The sequence below is a fragment of the Canis aureus genome, chromosome 24 (assembly GCF_053574225.1).
Source record: "Canis aureus isolate CA01 chromosome 24, VMU_Caureus_v.1.0, whole genome shotgun sequence".
NCBI lineage: Eukaryota > Metazoa > Chordata > Mammalia > Carnivora > Canidae > Canis > Canis aureus.
In genome coordinates this window covers 21,205,127-21,229,770 of record NC_135634.1, presented here as the reverse complement: position 1 = coordinate 21,229,770, position 24,644 = coordinate 21,205,127, and the positions used below count along the sequence as shown (strand labels likewise).

Here is a 24,644-nt window from a genome sequence, read left to right as displayed (position 1 = left end):
AGGTAAAGTTTGCTTAGAAGCAAAAAGACCACTTGAAAGCTTAAACTTTTAGAATGATAATGAAATTTGACAAGAGAAAGTATTTTTTAATAGAAAGGAAGAAATCCTATTATATTTTCCTCATGTAGGTTAAATTTTTCTTTGTACTTGAGTCAAAAAATATTAGAGGCATCTAGTTTTCAGTCATGTTTTCACTGAAGCTTAACAGTATTGAGCAACAGGACCTTCTGAGGCTTGATATGGGTGACCTTCATCACATTTGAGGGTCCTAGGGCAACTTGGAGCCAGCCACGTGTGTTGCTCTGGGCAGACTAATATTTTAGCTCCCTTCAAACTTATGTTCTTTAAAAATCTATCCAGTATGGGGTGCCTGGGTAGCTCAGTCAGTTAAGCGTCTTGCCGTTGGCTCAGGTGGTGATCTCAGGGTCCTGGGATAGGCTCCAAGTCAGGCTCCCTGCTCAACTCCCTCTACCTCTGCCCCCCCCCCCCAACACTCATGCTCTCCTTCTCTCTCTCAAATTAATAAATAAATTAGATCTTTGAAAAATAAAAAAATAAAAATAAAAATCTGTCTAGTATTTACTAAGAGGAGAGACAGCACTATATGGTGAAGTGGGAGGTGAAGAGGCATACAGACTAGAACGAATGGAGGTGGAAATACTCAACGGCTCTTCTGTTGTCCTCAGAAAACCAGCAACGGCTCCAGTCTCCCATATCCTTCTCAACAACACCAAAGCTCTAGAGGGCCTTTTGGAGATGAATTTCCTTGGTCAATGCCCAGGGTATCTCCTTTTCATGTGCTTCTGGGTGACAGTTGGCTAGTGTTTCTCAAATTGTTGTCCCAGCATCCCATGCATTAGGATCACCTGATTCTTTAACCCCTGCTACACCTACTAAGTGAGAACCTTTAGGAACGAGGCTAAGTTGTCTGCATTTCTGACTAGCTTTGTAAGTGATTCTGACTGTGCTATATCTCAAGAGCCACTCCCTGAAGGCCAGGTTAGAATTAGAGTCAGCTTAGAGCACTCCAGCCTTCTCTAGGTACTCTGCTGTCAAACAACTCCTCAAATATTCAGACCTGTTTCAAAAAGGCTGGAGGAAGATTCAGTTCAGTTACCTCCCACTCATCAGTCTTTCTCCCTAACATCATCCTGATTGAACTGAAATCTTCGGGGAGTGCCTATAAATACTCCATCTGCTCAGATTTTCTGCCAGACAGTGGCGTTTGCACCACCTTCCCACTACCGTAGACCAAAATAACTTCTTTGGGCTTTGCCTGACTCTAACTGATAAATGAGGGTGCTTCAAGACCACTTGGCTCTTCACAAGAGGAATCCATTGCCCTTAGATGTCCTTTATGCAGTTAGGATGGAGATACACTTTTTATGCTGGAAAGAACCTTAGAGATAATCAATCCAATTATGTGAGAAAAGGTGCAGATGTACATAGAATCGGAGACTGGAAACAAATATTATATTGAGTCCCCACTATGTGCCATACATTTTTTCAATGAGTTTTGTCATTAATTTTTTTACAGTAAGCTTTCAAAGTAGGTAACAGTGTATTCATTTGTATAGATAAGGAAGTTAGAAACTCAGAAAATTAAGGAAATTTGCAGTCATTTCGCTAACAGGTAGTGGATTCTGAATTGAATCTAGATTCTGATTAAAAATATGTACATATATATATATAGAGAGAGAGAGAGAGAGCACGGGCACGCGCTGCATGGGGGGGGGGGCACGGGGGCAAGGTGCAAGGGAGAAGGAGCAGAAGAGAGGAGATATTACACAGGCTCCATGCCCAGCGCAGAGCCCTACTTGGGGCTCGATCTCACGACTCTGAGATCATGACCTGAGCTGAAATCAAGGACACTTAATTGATTGAGCTACCCAGGCACCCCTCTAATAAAAATAATATTAACCATCATTTATTAAGCACTTACCATGTGTTGAGCATAGTTCCAAGCATTCTATTTTTCTAACTTATGTAAAATCTCCACAAATCCCTGAGGCGGGTAGTCATTTTAGGTCCATTTTACCAGGAAAGTCAGGCACAGAAGACTAGAAACTGGCCTGAAGGTCACCTGGTTAATAGATGGAGAAGCTTTTGATTCCAGAGCTCTCTCCAGAATTCAGTACTCTTGAGAGACTGAAAGCTAGGAGAGGGATTTACTATTCAGGTAGAAGATAAACAGTCCTGAAAATAAGGTTTGGGAGAAGGGGCAGATTTAAAAAGCACTTCCGATGATCTTTGGATCATTTATCGGTGGGAGGGGGAGCAGAGGGAAAATGAGGGGCTGGAGAGAACTCTGAATTTTCCTGCTTGGTTGGAAAACAAAGTAGATGGTGACCAAGATTTAGAATGAAGACAAACTGGCATTGCATTTATGTTCTGTGTTACATAGCTGGCATTTAGCTTTTTCTGCAGCTTAACTGAGAAGAGAATCATGTGTCCTTTTCATCTTCTACATAAAAACTTATTGACCAATAGATTATAAGACTCTTTATTATTTATTTATTTATTTATTTATTTATTTATTTATTTATTTATTTTAAGAAAGACTCTCAATGGAATTTGGAACATTGCCCAATTTCCTATCTTTGGGGCAGTGAGGCACTAATATATTTGTAGCTTTAGGATGGGAAGATGTATGATTCTATACTTGATTAATTCTTTGTTTGAGAACCATTCACTGGTACCCACCATGGTTGGCTGTCTAGGCTACCAAGGTGAAGAAGACAGACCCATTCCATGTCTTCAGGTTGCTTATATTCAGGTAAGGGAGATAGGCAATAAATAAGGAATCAAAGAATGAGATTCTGAACAGTACTGTGAAGGAGATAAATAACGTGCTGTGGTAGAGCATGATGGTGTAAAGTCCAAGTGACACGGGTTCATAAAACGGGAAAGATACATGATTTTTATTCCAAGTATGATAGAAAGAAATTGATGTTTTGAAAAGAGGTGTAACATGATCTATCATGCATTTTTTTTGTATTTTGCTCTGGGTGTCCCTACATTCAGGGCAAGACTGTGGGGACAGGAACGGAAAGGAGCAGAGAAGCTGGTTAGGAGGGCCGGAAACAAAGAGCCACACTGGCTTGAATACAGGTGCAATGGAGATATTTTGGGGATAGCTGGCAGACTTGTTGATGGAGGGATGGAGAGAAATCGAAGACAACCCCTAGGTTTCTAGTTTAAACAACTGGGTAAACGATGCTTGCATTTCCCAGTGTCACTGCAGCTGGGGGCTAGATAAGTTTTGAGGGATGGGATGCCTGGGTGGCTCATCGGTTAAACGTCTGCCTTCGGCTCAGGGTGTGATCCTGGAGTTCCAGGATCAAGTCCCATGTTGGGCTCCCTGCGTGGAGCCTGCTTCTCCCTCCGCCTATTTCTCTGCCTCTCTCTCTCTGTCTCCCATGAATAAATAAATAAAATATTTTTTAAAATGTCACTATACTTAAAAAAAAGTTTTTTTTTTTAATTTTTATTTATTTATGATAGTCACAGAGAGAGAGAGAGACGCAGAGACACAGGCAGAGGGAGAAGCAGGCTCCATGCACCGGGAGCCCGATGTGGGATTCGATCCTGGGTCTCCAGGATCGCGCCCTGGGCCAAAGGCAGGCGCCAAACCGCTGCGCCACCCAGGGATCCCCTTAAAAAAAAGTTTTGAGGGAAAATGATGATCAGACACACGTATGAACATGCATGTCTAAGCATGATACCAAAGCTTACAAAAGAGTGCTCTGGTCTGGGAATTCAAAAGCCTGATTTGTGTCATAAATTTATCACTAGAAGCAATAGCTGCCTTACACCTCATTTTTTTCCCATCTGAAAATGGGAATGATTATATCTATCTTTACTACTTCAGAGGGATGCTTAGAAGATAAATGAGATAACGTAAGTGAAAGTAACTTTGAAGTCTTGGGAGGATGAGAACTATATTAAGTGAAGCTATCATTACTGTGTACAGGGTGTGTTTATATTTTTCTTGTATCTCCTCAAAGTCACAGGGGCCCTAAGTATAATATGTTTACATGTTCATGTTCAGTTCCCAGAAATGATAAGATGAACATGCTTCTCTTTCCCCAACTGTTCCTTCCCCTGTAGTATTCTCTTGACAGGGTTTTGCAATTCTGAGTTTCTCAAACTTTTCAAAGACCATGGGAAGGAAGGATTTTGCCCAGTCTAACTCTGCCTGGGTAATTTCTGGCAGGTAATGATAATGAGATCTTTCTTTAATAGAGATGTACAGATTACAAAGAATGAACACATTATTTCATTGACTCTTCCAAGGACACTAAGAAAGGTATTATTTTTTCACCATTTAACAGAAGAGAGATGGCTCAAGAGTTTTTTTAGCTAGAGTAATGAAGGCTAATATTTGTGTTCTATAAAATATAGCGAACTAGCACCAGGGACATGCAACTGCAGCCATGAGCCAGATAATCTTTGTGGGACTGGGGCGGGGGTGCTTGTGTTGATCACTGTAGTCTTGGGTATGCTGTCTTCAGTTCTTTGATAATGGGTGTGATGATTGATTTTCTTGCCTAGTTTCACAAGCTGCACCATTCCACACATGACCTTCTATACTGTTCTCTCTAAAAACAAACAAAAAAACCCCAAAATAAGAACAAAATAAAACAAAATTGTTCCTTGCTCTTCAGAGTAAATACATGATGAACAGTGTCGTCTTTCCCCCGGGAGCAGATACAGTACACTTGGTTTTGCCTGAGGCGGTCTGTGAGAAAGGGTACTTGGAATCCATAGGCCCGAGGTTGAATCTTGGTTCAGCATTACTGATTGTGTGACCTGGGGGTGAAATGAACCTATCTGGACTTCGGTTTTAAAGACTGTACACTGCATGTACTCATATTTGCCTGTTTGTTGACTGTGATGGTATCCAGCCAGCCCCACTATCATCAGTATAGTCCAGATACAGAAGAATTTGTCGATTATTGTTAAAAATTCTCCACCATGTTCATTCTTTTCCTTGCGTTCTCAGTTCAAATGCATGTGTATTTGCTCACTTCTAATGGAAGGGGAAGTGGGCTGTTATTTCTGGTATTCACACGATAGGACTCTCAGCATATTAATCTATTTAAAACAAAGCTAAGGCATGATGAGGTCTGAGACTGCGTAAGGATCGAATTAATGAATGTTTAGATCATACAGCGAATGCTACATAATCATGAACTGCTATCATGTTTTTCTTAGGTAAGTGATCTCATTGGTCTTGAATAGTTTAGCCGTGGCCTGGGTGGAGACGAGAATAATCCGGCTCCCCTTCGGAACGTCACCCTGTTTGCTGGCCAAGCAGGGATTTCTCACAAGATATCTCTAGAACCCTTCTTATTTTCTTCTAGTTTCTGCCCCCCTTGGAGGAAGGATATTTGGGATAACTTTTTCTAAGTTGAAATGTGACGTGCAAGTCACATTATGACAACGTTGAGATAATGACAACATTTTAATTTGTGTTCCCCTCTGAATCGAGTCTGAAAAACACATCTCAAAACCTGTGGACGTGTTTTTCCAAACTACATTTCAGAGTTTACAGGTGTGCGCCTGGGGCAACCGAAGCAAAGATCACAGCGATGGTTGGGGCTGCTCCCAGGCTCGGAGACCAGAGGCGCCTGTGAGCGGCCCGGACGGGCGGCCGCCCCGGGGTCACCCTGAGCCGTGCCCAGGAGGGCAGGTGTATCAGCAGCCCCGCACACCTGCTGTCCTCGCCTCTGCCCTCCGGGTCTGTCTCTGGGTCCGCCGAGGTCTGTGCCCCGGGGAGGCCGCGGGAGGCCGCGGGAGGCCGGGACGGACAGCTGCCCCGGGGCTGTCCCCCTGTGACTCCCACACAGGGGAGCCTCCCTCGGGCCTCGGGCTCACCGCGCTCCGCGCTCGCTCCACCAAGCGTCTCCACAGGGCCGGGCGGGCAGCCGCCTGGAGGTGAGGTCCCTTCCGGCCCGGCCCTCTCCCCTCGCGCCCCTCCCGCCCCGAGCACCCCCGGGCACCCCGGGCACCCCGGGCACCCCGGGCAGGAGGAGGACGTGGGCCCCGCCCGGTGGCGTCTCCCTCTTCACTCCCCCTCCACCCCCGCCCCGCCTCCCCGCGGCTTCATTGTCCAGGCCAGCTGCCCTCAGGAACGTCCACCTCCCTCGCTCCCGGGGACCCCGCTTCCCGGGCTCGCGGCTTCCGCGGCGCCCCCTCCGGCCGCCACCCCTAGTGCCCGGGGCGGGCGGGGCCGGGACCTGGGCGGGGAGGAAGGCGCGCCTGCGGCGGGGGTACGGGGTGCGGAGGCGCGGTGCTCGGGGTCGCCCCGTCGTGCGGGGGGGGGCGGGGCGCGGTGCTGCGGGGTCGCCCCCCCGTGCCTGGGGGGGGCGGGCGGGGCAGGGACGTCGGGCGGGGAGGAGGGCGCGCCCGCGGCGGGGGGGTGCGGGGGGAGGCGCGGTGGTTTGGGGTCGCGCCTCCTGCCCGGGGCGGGCGCAGTGGTGCGGGGTCGCCCCCTCGGGCCCGGGGCGGGCGGGGCGGGGAGGAGGGCGCGCCCGCCCCGCAGTTCCCGGAGGTGCCCCGCCCGCCCCGAGGGGAGGCGCTGTGGTGCGGGGCCGCCCCCTCCCGCCCCGGGCGCCCGCGGCGGCTCGGCCTCTTCCTCCTCCTCCTCCTCCTCCTCCTCCTCCTCCTCCTCCTCCTCCTCCCCCGCCCCCCCGCCCTCCCGGCTGGGAAAGTGGGAGGTGGCGGCGGCGTGCGCGCGTGAGGGGGGCGGCGGAGAGGAGTCTCCGTCTCCGCCGCCGCGTCAGAGACCCTGCGAGCGGCGGGCGCGGCGGGGCCGCCGGTGCCTCGGTCTCCGCCGCCGCTGCGGGGCCGCGAACAAAGAGGAGGAGCCGCGGCGCGAGGTAGGGCGCGGGGCGCGGGGCGCGGGGCGGGCAGACGCCGGCGGCCGCGGGGGGGTGGTGGGGGCGCCCCTCTCCCCTCCCCCCTCCCCCCGGCCCCCGCCCCCGCCCCCCGCCCGGCCCCGTGGCCGCGGCCTCGCTCCTCGCCGCCTCTGAGCCCGGCAGGAAGCGCCCCGGGCCCGCGGTCTCCCGCTGCCCGCCGGCCGGACTCTCCGGGGACTCCCGCGTCCTCTCCGCGGCGGCACGGAGGTCCCCGCGGCACTTTGGGCGGCCGTCCTCCGCAACTCGAGGCTGCGGATTTGTGCTGGAGTCCTTGAAAACTTCAGCAGGCGTTCGGGGGCCTTTTCGTGCCCGGCCTGGCCCGGAGCGCGGTGGGAGCGGGCTGTTGGCGGAGGGAGATCCCGGCTCCCGCTCGGCCTGGGGCCCCGTGCTCGTCGCCGGCACCTGGCCCTGGGGTGTGTCCGCGGGCCTGGGGCACCTGTACCTGCGGGCGGCGCGCGGGCGGCGCGCCCGGGGCTCCCCGACCCGGCGGCGAGCAGCTGTGGATGCCTCCACCAGAACCCCCTCCCCTCCCGTCCCCTTCCCCCTCCCCTCCTCTCCCCTTCCCCTTCCCCCTCTCCTCCCCTCCCCTCCGTTCCCGCTGACACTTGCTTTGGCGGCAGGGGCGAGCGGCGCGGGCACTGGCTTCAGAGCTTTTTCCTGAATGGCCCCATTTTCATAGGATGCTCCCATTTTTCAGCCCAGCATTCCATTGTCGAATTCTTTGGGCGATGATTTTGCCAGATTTTCTGAATGGGATTAGGACAAGCTGTTCAGAAATATGTTTCAGAGTTTGTCAACCACTGCTCTGAAGGGCGCTTTTATATTTCAGCTGCTCTCAGACAGACCTTTAGTGGTGTCCTCTCCAATTGTCAACCTTCGGCTCGTTTTGCTGGGGCAAGATGAAACAGTTCTATCTTTAAGACCAGCGAAGAAACATATGTATTTAATATTGGGATCATTTACCACAAGTGATCACGCGAGGCATGGTTTCTTAAACACTAAAGTGACTTAAAGATTGGGAGGTTTGTTGGGTTTAAAAGTAATTTCAGGTAGAGGAAACTTTCCGTTGCTTCTGTTCAGCTTCTCATACGTATTGGAGACTTTATTAAGGCAGCCAGTATCGCTTTGAGAGCTGAAGAAATTATGTTCTTTATTGCATTTCGTAAATCCCATTTTACTGCAGGAATTCTATATAGTACCTATTAGCTGTTTCTGCACAGTGAACTCCTAGATACCTTTAGGGATTAATTTTGAATTGTTTAAAAAGCACATTTTGTTTTTAATTGTTGACTTTGGAGTTCAGGAACCACATTCCAAAGCAAAGCTGCACTATTCAGAGGAAGCACTTTTGTGTACTCTTTGGTTCTTGGCTCCTCTGTGAACCTTCTCCCCAAATAACAGTACTAATTTTTTTTTTTTTTTTTTGTCTTCTCTCTCCCCTCCTCCCCCATCACTCCAGAGCAAAGTCTGAAATGGATGTTACATGAGTCACTTTAAGGGATGCACGGAACTATGAACATTTCTGAAGCTTTTTTCTCAGTAAACTAGATAAAGATGGATGAATCTGCCTTGTTGGATCTTCTGGAGTGTCCTGTTTGTCTAGAGCGGCTTGATGCTTCTGCAAAGGTCTTGCCATGCCAGCATACCTTTTGCAAACGATGTTTGCTGGGGATTGTAGGTTCCCGAAATGAACTCAGATGTCCTGAGTGTAGGACTCTTGTTGGCTCGGGTGTTGAGGAGCTTCCAAGTAACATCCTGCTGGTCAGACTTCTGGATGGCATCAAGCAGAGGCCTTGGAAACCTGGCCCTGGTGGGGGCAGTGGGATGAACTGCACAAATGCATTAAGGGCTCAGAGCAGCACTGTGGCTAATTGTAGCTCAAAAGATTTGCAGAGCTCCCAGGGAGGACAGCAGCCACGGGTGCAAGCCTGGAGTCCCCCGGTGAGGGTGAGTAGCCTGCAGAAGCAGTTTGGTGAATAAAGGTGGTGACAACTACATTTTTTTTTTTTTTTATGCTCCAGCTTTATATTTTCTAAATCAGTTCATTGCCAAAGAAGCCACACTTAATGGAGCAGATAGGAAATTATACCTCACGTTTATTTTTTTCCCCCTTTTGGAATGAGAATGGATATAAATAACAAAATTTTCATTTTTAAAAATTCTTTCCAGGACACCTTCATGGCTCCATGGTTGGGTGTCTGCCTTTGGCTCAGTTCATGATCCCAGGGTCCTGGGATTGAGTTTTGCATAGGGTTCCCCTCAGGGAGTCTGCTTCTCCCTCTGCCTGTGTCTCTGCCTCTGTGTGTCTTTCATGAATAGATAAATAATCTTGAAAAAAAATTAAAAATAAAAATTCTCTCCAGATAGTTCCTAGTACCTTTTAAGATAAATTTTGAGAAACAGGTAGGCGTTATTCACTGAAATCTAAAACAAAGCAGTTTTTTGATGCTCATTTTAAAATGGAAATTTGGTGTTATTTTTTTCCCCTTTTTCATGGAGTTGGGAGAACCATAATTACATATATATGTGTATATGCGTAATATATGTTATAAATATGTGTGTGGGTGAATCACAAGTAGGAAATTAGACCTTAATTTTTATGTTGCATTGAGCCATTCTAGTCATTCTTTTGGTTTTATGAATGCACAGCACAGAATTTACTGGTTGGAGGAATTCTTAACAAATCATGGCCACAGGTAGCAGAGTTTCGTTGCTGTAGCAACGAAATGTCATTTAGGACTATGTGTAACGGAGGAGAATCTAGCTTTATGTTGGGTTTTACAGGGAGTGAAATGAAATGTTTGCATCAAAATGATTTTTCTTGGGTTTGGGGTTTGGGCTGAAATGATTTTAAATGAAGCTATTTGGATAGTTACCACATTTTAAATTTCCTAGAAGGTAAGGTATTCTGAATAAGTCTATATTATGTTGTGGGTGATGGCATCCCAGTAAGACACATTTTTTCTCATTTTTATAAAAATAAAAAGTAGTTATGGGCATCAGATAATTAAAACAATTTCATTTTGTTGGAAGAAATGATTTTGATAGTTGGCCTGACTGATAAAATAGGTTTTAAAAGAACAGTTAATTTGGATAAGAATTTTTTTTTTCAAATATTCATGGTTAACATCTAAAGCTGACTTCTTTCATTTAGTGTGAGAACAGCCATTGGGATGGCATTAGATAGTATAAATTTACAGATGTGACTATTAAAGGGTATACCAATTCCCTTCCTTCTCGAGTTCATCTTTTAAAATAATACAAAATATTTATATCACTAGATGTAAAGTAGGAAAGCATTTTAATTGCTAGGGAACAATTTATTAGGCTATCAGGCTTCTTGTGATTTGTATTTAATTTTTTTTTTTTTTTAAAGACAATGAAAACTTTGGGATAGGGAGATATTCTTTGCATATTTGAAGCCCATGTGTTGTGAAGTTGGTCTTATAGCACTTTTCCTGGATTTCCTTTATTTTATGGAGTTTACTGGTGCATTGATTAGTGTATATGGTCATTATTATTTTAACCTCACAACCAGTGATCAAGTTGGTCATTTCTGAGACACCTGACCCAGGTCTGCTTAGCTTAGTGAGACAGTAGATTTGCTTCTCTGGAGAGATTTTGTTTCCTTGTTAATTAGAGATGGTGTAGCTTCTGGCTATGAATGAAGTATCTTAGTTGTTGACACATTGCCTTCCTTGTTGTGAGGAATGCATTGAATGTTTGATTACTGATAAAAAGGAATTTAAAGGGGGGCGCCTGGGTGGCTCAGTGGTTGAGTGTCTGCTTTGGCTCAGGTCGTGATCCCGGGGTCCTGGGATCCAGTTCATGATCCCGGGGTCCTGGGATTGAGTTCTGCATAGGCTTCCTGCAGGGAGTCTGCTTCTCCCCTCTGCCTATGTCTCTTGCCTCTCTCTCTGTGTCTCTCATGAATAAATAAAATCTTAAAAAAAAAAAAGTAAAATAAAAAGGAATTTAAGAAAAGGGCTTTAATTAAGCATTCAACTTAATGTCCTTTGAATTTGTTTTCTTTCTTACATAGAAATTGACTATGTAATGCTGTAATGTTCATTTATCTCAACTGCTAAACTCTCAAAGTTGAGCTCCATTTATCTTGGGTAAATTATTTTGGGATTTTGATGATGTTACTGTTATTTTTCTGTCTTATATGAATTCCTAATTTGCATCATGTTTTTTCTTTAGCAAGAGAAAAATTATTGACCAAGAGGCTGATGAACTTGAGCCTTATAACTTGGATAAAATAGTTGAGGTAAATAAAACAGAAGATGATGTCTGTTACTTTAGGGGATGGGGAGGCACAGATGGTAGAGGACAAAACAAAATTACACAGTAATTTGAGTTCATACAAATGCTGCAATACTTATAAAAAGAGCAGTTTTATTTTTTCTATTCTAAAATAATTTCTCATTGATAGTTACTGGTACCTTTTGCTTTCAAGTATTCAAAACAACCAGAGTGGGATGCCTGGGTGGCTCAGTGGTTGAGCATCTGCCTTTGGCTCAGGGCATGATCCTAGAGCCCCAGAATCGAGTCCCACATTGTGCTCCCTACATGGAACCTGCTTCTCTCTCTGCCTATGTCTCTGCCTCTCTCTCTTTGTGTGTCTCTCATGAATAAATAAATCTTTAAAAAAACAAAAAACAAACAAATAAAAACAAAAACAAAACAACCAGAGCTGTACAAATAGTCCAAGTACCTGAAAGATAAATACATCTCAGACAATCCTCCTTTTAAAAAAGAAATCTGTAACATTCAGGCATGTGGAGGTTGTAATGCACTCCTTTGGACACTTTCCTGAGGTGAGTGACCATAATAAATCCCAAACATGCATTCTTCTCTCTTAGATTTTCTGACACAACTAAGTGGTACATGAGCCTGTTTCCACATGTTGCGCAAAGCTGAAAGTGATAACATGTGGAATGTTGCTTCAGTGTATTAGTTATGTTCTATGTTCTATTAGATTGTGACCATGTGGCTTCCTCATGCATTTAGCCGAGGTAGATTGAGTGTTATCAGCAGACACAAACATTTCCAATGTGTGACACAGATCTTGTTCCCAGAATTTTAGTGTTTCCTGCCTAATATGAAGGAGAAAATGAAAAAGTGTTGGATTGGAGTCCCTGTGGGAATCCGTCAGGTCTCTACCTCATGTAAAGAATTCCTGTTGGTTTTAGGCCAAAGTTGAGCAGTGGAATGAGCCACAGGGTGAGGGGGATTGCAGATATTTGCTTAAATGGATTAAAAATGCCCACAGAAGATAGATAATATATAAAAATATATATAAGGGCACCTGAGTGGCTCAGTGATTTAGAGTCTGCCTTTGGCTCAGGGAGTGATCCCCGGGGTCCTGGGATCAAGTCCCACATCGGGTTCCCCATGGGGAGCTCGCTTTTCCCTCTGCCTGTGTCTTTGCCTCTCTCTGTCTGTGTCTCTCATGAATAAATAAAATTAAAAAAAAAATATATGCAAAATTCCATATGGGAGACATGTTTAAGTAATTTCTACAGAATTATGACATAGTAGAATGGTTAAATTTCTGTTTTCTATGAGGGATTCCATTCGTTCAAGATCTATTCATACCTTTGCACCTATCTGTCTGTCTAGGAATTATTAATGGTTTCACACTGCCTCTATCTCAAAGTGAGTTTATTCAGCAAAAATAGATCCACATAACCACTGATTTATGCTAATTCACACTTCGTTTATTCTTTCATTTATCTAACAAATATGTATTGAGCACGTACTGGGTGCCAGGCACTGCTGTAGCTGCTCAGTAGATAATGATGAATAAATGAGATACAGATTCCACTTATGAACTTAGGAGTATGTATCAACCTTGGGGGAGAGACACACATTAATAACACAACAATGCAAGTACATAATTAAACTTGGTAAGTGTTATGACAGAAAGCTAGGGGAGAGGATAGGAGAAAGACCTGTGTTTAGTGTGAAGGTAAGTGTGTGTGTGGGAGGTGGTCAGAGGAAGCTTCCGAAGCTTCCTTGATGAAGAGGCATTTGAGCTGAGATCTTAAGGATAAAATGATTTTTATTAGTTGAGAGAAGACTTGGCAGGCGAAGGAGCAGGGGGAAGAGTATTCCAGTGGCTTTGATCTGTTGTAGGACAGGGTATAGATTCTGGGAAGAACCAATGTAAGGGGAATGTGGACTAAGCAAGGGACAGGGATAGTGACCTGAGATGAGGCCTCAAGTGCAGTAATGCACAAGGCATCCAGAGCCACCACAGGCCACAGGAGGTTAAGGGCCAGATGAGCAATATAGCTAGTAAGTGCTCTGCATTTGGGCTTACAGTTATGAGTCATTAGGACTGAGATCATCAGGGCTCCGAATGGAAATGGCAATTTCGTGTCAGAGGACTGAGAGAGAAGGAAGGTAGGGAATTCTAGATTTGGGTGAAATTTCCTTCTGCAAATGTAGAGTATGCATTCATTTCTCCATAGCTACACTCACAGCTTTCTCTCCCTTTCCCTATTGCTGACTATTAGAGGCTGAATTGTGTCCTCCTCTACCTTATTCCCCAGATTCATAAGATGAAGTTGTATCCCCTAGTACCTCAGAATGTGACTGTGTTTGGGGAATAGCAACTTTAAAGAGGTGATTAAGGTCAAATGAGGTCATGTGAGTGGGCCCTAATCCACAATATGACATATATATATATGTGTGTGTGTGTGTGTGTGTGTATATATATATATATATATATATATATATATATTTTTTTTTTTTTTTTTTTTAGTGAGAGAGAGAAGTGAGAGGGGCAGAGGGAAGATAGGGGGAAAGTTGAGTCTACAATGTGGCTCCAGGTAGGATGTGGGAAACTAGTGCTATGAGTTGCCCCATTGGCCATCTATAACCTCCATTCAGTGAACAGGTACCTGCGGAGAATTTTTTTCTGGCTCACTTCTATGCTATGATATGTTGTAGAACAGAGGTGGCATTCATGCAGGTTTTTGTTGAAAGAGAGTGTACATTATGGGGAAGTAAACACAAGAAGCAACAAATAAGGCAGTGTATAGTGAAGCATCAAGCTATGGGATAAGAAATGGAAAAAGTCTCTGTGGTGAGGTTCGTGTATTGTGGCCCCTGGATTAAGTGTGTGGTCCAAGAATGGAGTAGTGTGGATTAGGGTGGACTGGACAGGGCAGGGTGTGCTACCCTTCAGTGGAAGACTCCGTCCAACACTGATGCAGGAATAGATGTCTTTGGTGGTTTGGATGATGGAGACGTTTGGCTATTTCTGAATGGCTGAGTTAAAATAGAAAATTGTGTTTGTTTTTGCCAAACAATGTTTGTTGGAGAAATTATTGACTTCTTTTATTGATCATTTCATTCCTGACCCCTGCTTTAGTCCTTATGTTCATCTTGTCCTTGACTTGACTTCTATTCCCGAGTCATCCTCAATGGCTAGGGCTCAAGGCTCAGATTTGGGAATGGGACAGAAGGCAGGGATGGAGAGGAGTCTGGCTGCATACTGATGAATAATTAAAAAAAGAAATGCCTAAGGACTCTTTTCTTTATTACACAAAGTATCATGTGACCATTATCATGTAAATCTTGCAACAACCCTCTGGGGTTAAGTACTATTATTATTTAAAAAGTTAAAAAGAATGTGAATTTCGAAATGAGTTCCTAAAAATATTCTGGTGGTAAAAGAATTCAACAATATAGATGTATAATATTATGAAGTGTGCATAGCATTCCACATATCTTCATATATGTTTGTATGTGTGTATATATATATATATATATATTTACATAAATGGAATTTCACACTCTGTATCTGATGATTTGATAGTTCATTTAATATATCTGGGAAACCTTTTCATGTTTGAGCACATATATCTGTCTCATTAAAAACACACCTCTTTACTGAGGTATCATACACAGAGAAGTGCACCTATTTTAAATGAACAACTCATTGAGTTATCATGCTTCGTTCTTTTTAAATGACTTGGAATTTTCTCCCTATTTAAAAAATTAAGGAATACACACTCATAGTAAGAAACTTAATGGTAGAAAAAGATGTAATGGAGAAAAATCAAGGCTTCTAATCTCTCCATTCTTAACCTCTAGGAGTGACTACGTGAAGAGGTGTCCCCCCCCCATTTATAGAAATAAGATCACATTATATATGTTCTTCTGCAATTTGAGGTTTTTTTCTTTTTTCTTTTTAGAAAAAAGGCTTTCCTAGCTTTCCATATCTGCTCTCACTGATGTCTAAGAGGATGTTCTGTACTATCATTCTCATTTTATGAATGTGGAGAGGATGGCAGAAAGAGGCTGAATAACTTGTTCTGGGTCTCCTGGCTAGAACGTGGTGGAGATGGGCCTTCACCCCAGCGCGTCTGGTCCCAAGAGCTTCTTTCCCTCCTTTCCCACACTCTACTTAAGTGACAGACATTCTTCCAGGGTCCTCATGCTGCTTGTAACAGGGACAGCTTTTAAGTGGAGGTACTTGTGTCATTACTGTTGGTGTATGCATTGTTGTTTTAAAGGGACATTGAAGCTCCTTTACAGTGACAGTAGACCAAGAGACCAGATCTTGTTTAGCTTGGCACACGGGAGGAGTGTGGTTTCGAAGAAGAGGTTGTGGCCTCAGTTTCTAATGCTGCCATCAACCAGCTGTTTGGCTTTTCTGGGTTTTGTATCCTCAGCACAGAAGTGCAGAACCTTAGGTCCCTAAGCTCCATGCAGGGGATGGGAGGACAAGAATTGCTGAGTTTGGTTCATCTTGCACTTTTCAGAACCCTTTGTGGTATCTGGCACATACTATGCGTTCAAAAAGAGGTTTGTTGAATGAATGTTTGTTAGTTTTCTGGGGCGGCTATAGCAGAGAACTGTGAACAGGGTGACTTAGAACAACAGAAGTTTATTTTTTCACAGTTCTGGAGGCCAGAGTCTGAAATCAAGGTATTGGTAGAGCCATGCTCTTTCTCAAACTTTCAGGGGAGAATCCTTCCTCCCCTCATCCTAGCTTCTGGTGGTTCTGGCAGTCCTTGGCTTGTAGATGCATCACTCCAACCTCTGCCTCTGTCTTCACATTCCTTTCCTGTGTGTCTGTGTCGAAATTTCCTTCTTATGAGGACACCAGTCGTTGGATTAGGACTTCCCCTACACTAATATAACCTCATCTTAACTTGATTACATCAGCTAGACTATTTCTAAGTAAGGTATTGGGGGTTAGAATTTGAATATGTTATTTTAGGGGACACAGTTCAACCCATAACAGATTGAATGAATGCAGGGATGAATGATTGAGTGACGTGAATTCTATTTTTTTTTTAAAGATATTATTTATTCATTCATGAGAGAGACAGAGAGAGAGAGAGAGGCAGAGACACAGGCAGAGGGAGAACCAGGCTCCATGCAGGGAGCCCGATGTGGGACTCCATCCCTGGCCTCCAGGATTATGCCCTGGGCCGAAGGCAGCGCTAAACCCCTGAGCCACCAAGGGATCCCCCGTGATGTGAATTCTAATCACCTTGTAAGGATCCTTAGCTGTGCGTTCCCTCAACAATTTATTTGTACATACCCCCTTTCTTCCTTTTAATAGGTTGCCTAGTGGATAAATGCAAGAATTGATGTGCAAACATTTAGAAAATTATAAAGTCAACATAAATGGATGTATTATTGTTAGTATCATTACTATACAAATTATCAGTCCTCATAGGGAATATAATATCACTTCTACTTGGGTGACAAGAAACAAATAATTGAGAAGAAGTATAAAATTTCACAAAATGAATGTAGAACTACACAAAATGAGGACATTAGCTCAGTTATTTTGGTCCCTTACTGCGAGAAACAACCTGATGCATGTTCATTCTCTTTGGCTACCCCTGGAGGTTCTCCCCCGATTTCCCCCACTTGATTACTATTCCCTCGACCCTTAATTCTCCTGGACATGACTGAAAGAGAGGAAGGGAAGGGGAGATTATTCTATTGTTGCTAGCTGGACAGAGAAAAGGAGGATAATGAGATAGTCTAGTTTTGGTTTAGTCACAAGCCCTTGCCCTTCTTCCTGTTCTCTGAAAAGTCCTATCTCTGCTGTGAGTTCTCTGGCTTCAGCCTCCGGCTCCTACCTCCAGCCTCTGCTGGTGTGGAACTTCTGTAGTTTGTTCACTTTTCTGTCTTCTAGCCACCTTGCATTGTCCTGTCATGCAACCATGGTCTGTGTTTTCCAAGTAACTGAGATGAGGGATATGAAAGAAATGGTGGAACAAAAAGGAGAGCAGGATTCCTGTGTCGTTCCATTTCCTTCCTTGAATTGTTTTTCCAGGTTGCATTCACAAATTGCTCCTTTTTCCGTCATGATTAGTCTCTGGGCTGGGAAAAGAAAGATTAAAAAGATTTAAAAGATTAAAAATAGATACAAAAAGGTAGGGGTAGTCCTACCTCCACTTCACCATTCCAAGAGTCCCTGGCTCTTTGCACACCTCCATTCCTTAACTCACCTCCTCTACTGGGAAGAATGCTTGCTTTTCCCCACCACCATCAGGTGCTCACTCTGTTTATGAATCCATACCTCTCCAGTCCATTGCATTGATATGGTTTAAGCAAACCTGAGACAGTACTTGAAAAGCCTTTTTTATTTTAAGCTCAAGACAGATGACTTTGTAATTTGCTTTCTAGCAGGATTCTTTATGAGGATTCACAATAGTAGAGCAACATAGTATACGTAGTACAGTATAGTGACAATACTTGAGATAGAAATATTATGTATAGCAACATAGTGTAGTGAGGAACTTGGATATCAAATCAGATGTCAAGTCAGGCAAGCCTCTTTTACATAGTAACATAGAATAGTGAGGTGAACTTGTGATAGAAATACTACACTTGGAAACAGTTTTGCTAGTAAGGCTCCCTCATTGTGGAATTTAGACCTCTCACCCGCACAAAGCTTTTATCAGAAAGAATGGGTCTATCCCCTCTAACTCTTTATTTAAAAAAATTTTTTTTTAAATTTCCGAGACCTTGAAAGTAGTAACCTTAAAAAGAAAAATTCTGAGCCCCAATCCCCCTTCTTCTGTTCCTGCAATCCTTTGCAGTGTATATGCCTGCCAGTGCTTAGTCAAGAGGATGGTGGTAGCAGTTGTTTCATGAATAGTGACATATGGGTAACTGTAAACACAGCCATGTTAAAGATAAATGTGTGAATGGGCTCTTCCGGGGTAGCAGGGAAAGGAATGGAGGTGCCACTTCAAATGGTTGACAGTAGCAGTTAAGTAGTAGACTATTTGAGTTGTGAAGCATGGATAAAAGGGAGCAGTAGGAAGATGTGCAAATGAATTTTTAAATTATATTAATTATAGTACAGAAAGGCAAGGACTGGCAAGTTTGAACATTTTTCTGTTAGCCCAAGAAAATAAAAAATTCCTTATTTTTGCAAGAAAAAAATCCGTTTTTTTTGAAAAAAATCCTTTTGAAACAGTGTATGTTTATTGTTTCTAACATTGCAATGACTAAACAAGAGTGGATTTTCATTATTTTAAGATATAGTGAGTAGTCCTAAGCAATGAAGAATTATACAGAAGTAAAATTGAAGTTTATTACAAGGTGCCCCATATCTAGTTTTAATTTATGTGTAAGGGATGCCACCCCTCCCCCCAGTAAAACAATAGCAGTAGAGTAAAAATATCAGTGTGGGATACTGACAGCTCTGGCATCTGTATAATATCCTTGGAAGTATGGTTGAGCACTAATGTTTAAAAGTTGAACATTGATTTGTTTTAAGGAGATACAGTTTCTATAGAGCTAAAAACATGTGTATACTCCTAATTACATAACTATTCAGTTTTTAAATAATTTTAAAAGTTCTTTAACACAGATTAAATATTATATATAAAAAATTAAATTTCAAACAAATTTTTATTTGTTCAGCCTGTTCAAAGTGACATGTAGTTAGCAAATCTCAGTTTTTCCCCTGTTAAGCTTGTGTTTTAAGCACACTTTCGATGAATTATTTCTGGTATTTCATGTTTTTACTTTTTTCCTCCACAGTTGAACACAGCTGAAGAGCTTAAGTCTGTAGGCTAAATATTTTTGGCATTTTTGGTGGGCCTAATTATTTTCATTCAGTATTTATTTCATAGTACATGATACTATGTGCTGGAATTAACACTTTCATTTTCCTCTCTTCTGTTCATTTTTATAAAACAAGTCCAGAACATTAGATGATATTAAAAACCTGATCTTTTTGCTGTACAAAGACAGTGATGCAGCTGTCTAGAGTGTTCATTGAAAGGCACCATCATGTGACAGCTAAAAATGTTTATATATTTCAAGAAAGTTCCACTCCTATATCAAAAAAGTATTGAGTGTCAGTATAGGAATATGAAAATGTATGCTGTGCAGAAGTTGGCAATCACCTACATGGTGATAAGAATGATGGTTTTTACTACTGGCTGTGTGGCTGACTATGCTGGTGATTTCTCTTTTATAGGCCATGGTTTCCTTTTGTAAAATGAGGGCCTATTTGATATCCCAAGTTCCTCTGCTTTCCTGATTTTTTTGAAATAATTAAGCTTTGACATTGAACATGATGAACAAACTGATTTGGAGTCTGCATATCATCTTGGTGCGATGAGGTGAAAGGTGGCTCTCAGAGTCACCCATGGACACCAGACTCTAATATCCCCCGAGAAGCCCACACTTCTGTCTGCCACAGGAACCTTCAGAGGAACTGTTGGATAATTTGGTTATGTGAGGTAGAATAGAGAAGCAAGGACAGTGTAGGGAGCCTGACTTGGGATCAGGCTCCAAGGAGGGCTGGTTTGCTTGATGGGCCATTTTTCTGTGGAATGGTCTACCTCGATCATGCCTGAATATTACCTTCGTGTAGTAGTCACACTGCTGGAAAATCTGACAATTAGAGATTGTCCATATATTAAAATGTTCTGCTCTTTAGAAGGGGTATGAAATCATTGAAATATGTTGCTTTTCCCATTCTTACTGACTTGAGAATACTTGCTCCGATGGACAGAATTCTTTATGCTGAAAGGGAGAGATGGAAGTAACTGAGTTTCTTTTGGGGTCAGAGAAGCCTGGATGAAGGGAGTGCAGAGGGTCGTTAGTGGAGTGACCATGTAATTTATTCTCTGCACTTTTGAGTGTAAAGGGATGCTTTTGATAATTTTGCAGAGTCAACGGGGTAAGCTGGGTCTGTCTGGGACAAACAAGGCCATATGGTCATCCTAGCTGAGAGCAGTGTGAGTGAGCCCAGGAAATAGAAGAAAGTTTCATCAAGTATGGGGAAGATGCCAAAGAATACAGAAGCTCTTTCAAACATTTTCAGGCTAAATGCAAGAGAATTGATTTTTTCCTGTGAATGCTTCTTTCTGTGGGCTCTGTGGTTCTTGCTGGAGAAAAAATGTTACATAGTGTAGGACAGGCAGGGGATTTAGCTTTAGGCAGACCTTCCTCTATTCTTTGTTATCCATGTGGCTCTTGGGCATGTTACTTCATTAGCCTAATTTATTTATTTGTAAAATGATGAAGATCTACTTTCCAGGGTTGTGAGGATTTTATGAGATAAAGAATGTTAAGTGCCTAGGACCTAGTTAGACGTTCAGTAAATGTTAGTACCTTCTATCTTTTCTCTTTCCAGAAATTAGAACTTTTAGCACCTTATATCAGTTACATTGTAAAATTATCTGTGTGTGTATGCATGTGTGTGCACGTGCATGTGGGTGTGTGTAGTCTGGTTATTTAATTAATCCACATTTCCAATGTTAATGCCACAGGAGATTTTGTTCTCTTCAACAGACAGACTTTAGGTGCACAAGCTGTCCATCAATTAGTGCCTGCACATGATGCTAAATATCTGGTTTAAGTCCTGCTTCTACCACTAACTCTGGTGTGACACTGGTTCTTCGGGCCTCATCTGTGAAAGGAGATGGTGAGCAACATTATCTCTCATACCTCTTCCTGTTCTCTCATCCTATAAGACACTCAGCCAGCAGAATTCATTGTATTAGACCATCTGTGACTGTTTTCATTGCCTGCCTGCTTTCCTTCCTGCCTTCATTCTTGCTGTGGGGAAGATAATAGTTCAAATAATTTAAATACTGATCTTTGTATTTAAAGACTTAGTACTAAAAAGACTTAGATCTCTAAAACTTCTGTAAAGGAAAGTAGATATGCTTTTGTAGTGCAATTTTTGTTCAGTGCACTAAGTTTTAAACGTTAGTGTCAGGAAGGATTTTTATGCCTTCACACAGGTTCTTAAATGCTACTACTGTTGGATATAGAATGCATGTGTGTTTTATTCCTTTGTGGCTGATTTTTGTTTACCATTCCTACCCTTTCCTACCCCTCGCGTCCATAGAGCATCAAGATTATGTTCCATGTTTTCATTAGTTTTATATCTCCTGTCTAGAGCAACTGATTGCTATTTTTATGTGATTAGAGCTATCTTTGGCTAAATAAATGCATTTACATAACTGATAACTTTCTGGTGAATTTTTAAAATGCTGCAATAGTCAAGAGCCTTGCTGTGCTTCAACTTGAAGCAAGTTGGTTTTTTTTTTTTTTTTTTTGTTAAATGGAGCTTCTATTTATAGTTAAAATATTCACTTCCTGAGTTTGAAGGGTAAAAAAGGACACTGAGTGAATATTTTATGAATATGGTCATCTACTGTATTTTAAAAAGCCTCTTGAAAGGGGCATTTCAAAAACTGGTTGGTAACTTATTCCTGTGACTTGCAAGCTTCATCGCCAGGAAGTTCCTTCTTTTGTATCAAATACAAATCCCTGTCCTTGCAATTTAATCACATTCCTCTAGTCTCATCCTTAATGGAAAAGAAGTGCTCCCTTGTACGTTCTCCTTGTAACCTTGCAGGCGGTTGTGCGGCTGACCTCCTCACTCAGCCATCTTTTATCTGGCCTAAATAACTGCATTTCCTTTACAGGTCCTCTTAGGACTCATTTCCTGACATTTTAATCATTTTCGTCGTTTTCCTTTGGATGCTGGCCAACTTCTCCTCATCTTGGTTGGGTTCAGGTCCAGAATAGCTCTTAGCATGGTACTAAAGTCCCAACTAGACCATCGTGCTGTGGAAGGCTGCTAGCACATGATCCTCCTGAGCTGGCTGCTCGTTTGTTTGTACTTCCTGATGCTTATGTATCTTTAAAAATAACTCACTGTTGCTGATTCATACTTTGCCTAGACCCTCAGAGTTTCTTTTATATAAAATTTGTTTTCCCCCTACCTCTTACTTGAGTGGTTAGTTTTTACTACCTTTCTAATTAAATTGCCTCCTGTTGTTTCTGTAATCCTTATGGCAGCATCAGCAATTTGCAGCTATCGATGGGAACAGAAAAATGCCAATCCAAAATGCTATCTCTTTAATAGGTATTTGTAATTATATGGATGCTTGATCTTAAACACATATATAACCTGTTTATCATATATGTTTTGAGTATCCTCTGCCCCCATTAGGTTTTTGGTCGTTCTTTAGTTAATTATGTTTTAGTTTTGTCTCTGAACCAAGTTGTAAATAACCTGAAAGCAGGAACTCTTGTGTTTTATATCTCTTTTCTGTTCTTTACTGTTGAAAACTCAGTGTACATCTTGATGGGATTGATAGATTCTTTGCATTCCAGAATCCCGAAGTCCGTTTGAACACAATTACATCTTCATCGGAGAGAGTGCCTAACCACATGTATATTTTTGGTGCATTTAATCATATTCAGTTCTCCATTATTTAAGTCAGCAATGAAAGTATTACCCAAAGGCTGGGTAAACCCTCATGAAACTTGACTGTAACTGGATCTTGAGTAATAGTTCACTTGAGGGTGGCCCTCAAAACATTTGTGTTACACCCACCATGGTGGTCTGGAAATCATGTTTTCCTAGTTTATTAGAAAGAATGTTCTGCTGAATTGAATCGGAAGCCTTCACAAAAGTTAAAATATGTGATCTGTTATCTCCTATCCCCCAGGCACCCCATCGCTCTGACATAGAGGAAAATGAAATGGATCTAATAGGAATTAGCTATCCAACAGTCAAGCTGATCTTTACCAAACACCTTGTGATTTCTTTGCTTGCATATCTACTTTTGGAATGCAAACATTACATGTAATAAAGGCCTCTGTTTTGATGTAGATTTTCTATATACTAAGTAATTCCTATGGTAGGTAATCCTGTGGATGGTAGGAAGCACAGGTAATGATGTGGTTTGTAATAGCACCTCCACATTCTAATTCCCATAAGAGGCAACATGCTCATTCAAAATAAAATTAAAATTCTCGAGAATGAAGTGGAAAGGGGGGAAAAAGGCAGTTAGAAGAATAAATTAGCCCCAAGTGACTCTTTCCAATTCTCAAATTATAAGCCAGTCAGCTATGATATGAAACATGACAAGGACCCCAGGCTCTCTAGGTCAGGTAGCGGCAAGGCTGATATTCTGTGATTGTTAGTATATCAAATATTTAACTATAATGTGTGGAAATACCTCGAGTTATTATTACCCCTCAGGAGACTAAGCTATGTGATACCTACAAATAAGTAACACTAGATCCACCGAACATTTTATTATAGATGAAAGAGAATGGCATATCTCCAGGAGCAGCATGTTAGGAAGGCTTGGTAACTTTAGAAATGTGTCATGCTGTGGTTTTTAGGTATGCAGTGAATGAAGAGCTTGGTGTGGAAGGGGTAAGAATACTCTATGAATACTTATTATGTAAATTTGCATATGTTGCTAGGTTTATGTACGTTTTTCTTTTGTGATCCCAGCTTTCTTTATTTCCTGGACTGAGAAGCAAGTTTATTTTTCACATCAACCCAATATGTAAATTGGTCAGTCCTTGCTGGTGGCTTTCTCCTTCCAATTTAGTGGTGTCAGGTTAGTATCTGGGCAGAGGGTACCCATCATTAGCAATTAGTTAGCGTCTTGTCTGTGTAAATGCAGCCATGCTATGAGCCACCCAGCCCTTCTGTAAATGGAGGCTTTTGACCAGCTTGGGATTTATTTAACGTGGTTTATGTTTAGTGATATATGTTAAAATTGAGAATGTATGAAAACAGAGATTGTGTTTAGTGCAGGCATGTTATCAGTCATTGGTACACATTTCTTTGTGTCTGGAGTGAAAGGTCGCCATTTCTTGGTACTCTTACCGGACAGACTGGGATATTAAGCCAAAGAATTGAATAGGTGGGTTAAAGATAGATTGAGACTAAAGTTGATTTATAGTTTATTTTATTTTATTTTTTTTTAAGATTTATTTATTTATTTATGATAGAGAGAGAGAGAAAGAGAGAGAAAGAGACACAGGAGGAGGGAGAAGCAGGCTCCATGCCAGGAGCCTGACGTGGGACTCGATCCCGGGACTCCAGGATCGCGCCCTGGGCCAAAGGCAGGCGCTAAACCGCTGAGCCACCCAGGGATCCCCGATTTATAGTTTAATACTTAATATCAATTTTCCTAGTCAAGTGTCATCTGAGAAGCATGCAGAGTTGCTAATTATCGGCAGCCATGTACTGGATAATATTCTCTGCACAGGTGGGGAGTAATTAGATCACAATGATATATCTGTAGCTTTAGGATGAAAATAGTAGTAATTTTAGTTTGACTCCAAAATCACACTTACATGATCATGAAATCATTTATGAGCTGATCACATGGAAAAATGTATATCTGATTCAAGAAAATAAGTTCTTTATTACTTGCCCTTAAGGGAAAA

At 42.5% G+C, this 24,644-nt stretch overlaps 1 protein-coding gene across 2 annotated transcripts in view; it reads left to right on the top strand.

Annotated features, from left to right (window-relative positions):
* The first annotated feature begins 6,728 nt into the window (after window positions 1-6,728).
* Window positions 6,729-24,644, top strand: part of SH3RF1 (SH3 domain containing ring finger 1) — a 180,177-nt gene continuing 162,261 nt past the window's right edge. Inside the window, exons 1-2 of one of the 2 annotated variants that reach the window (XM_077868519.1) lie at window positions 6,729-6,884; window positions 8,383-8,870. In XM_077868519.1, the coding sequence (XP_077724645.1) occupies window positions 8,478-8,870 (393 nt within the window). In that variant the 5' untranslated portion in view covers window positions 6,729-6,884; window positions 8,383-8,477. Of the gene's footprint in view, window positions 6,885-8,382; window positions 8,871-20,723; window positions 20,857-24,644 lie in introns of those variants that run through there. The other variant, XM_077868521.1, reaches the window with a different exon arrangement.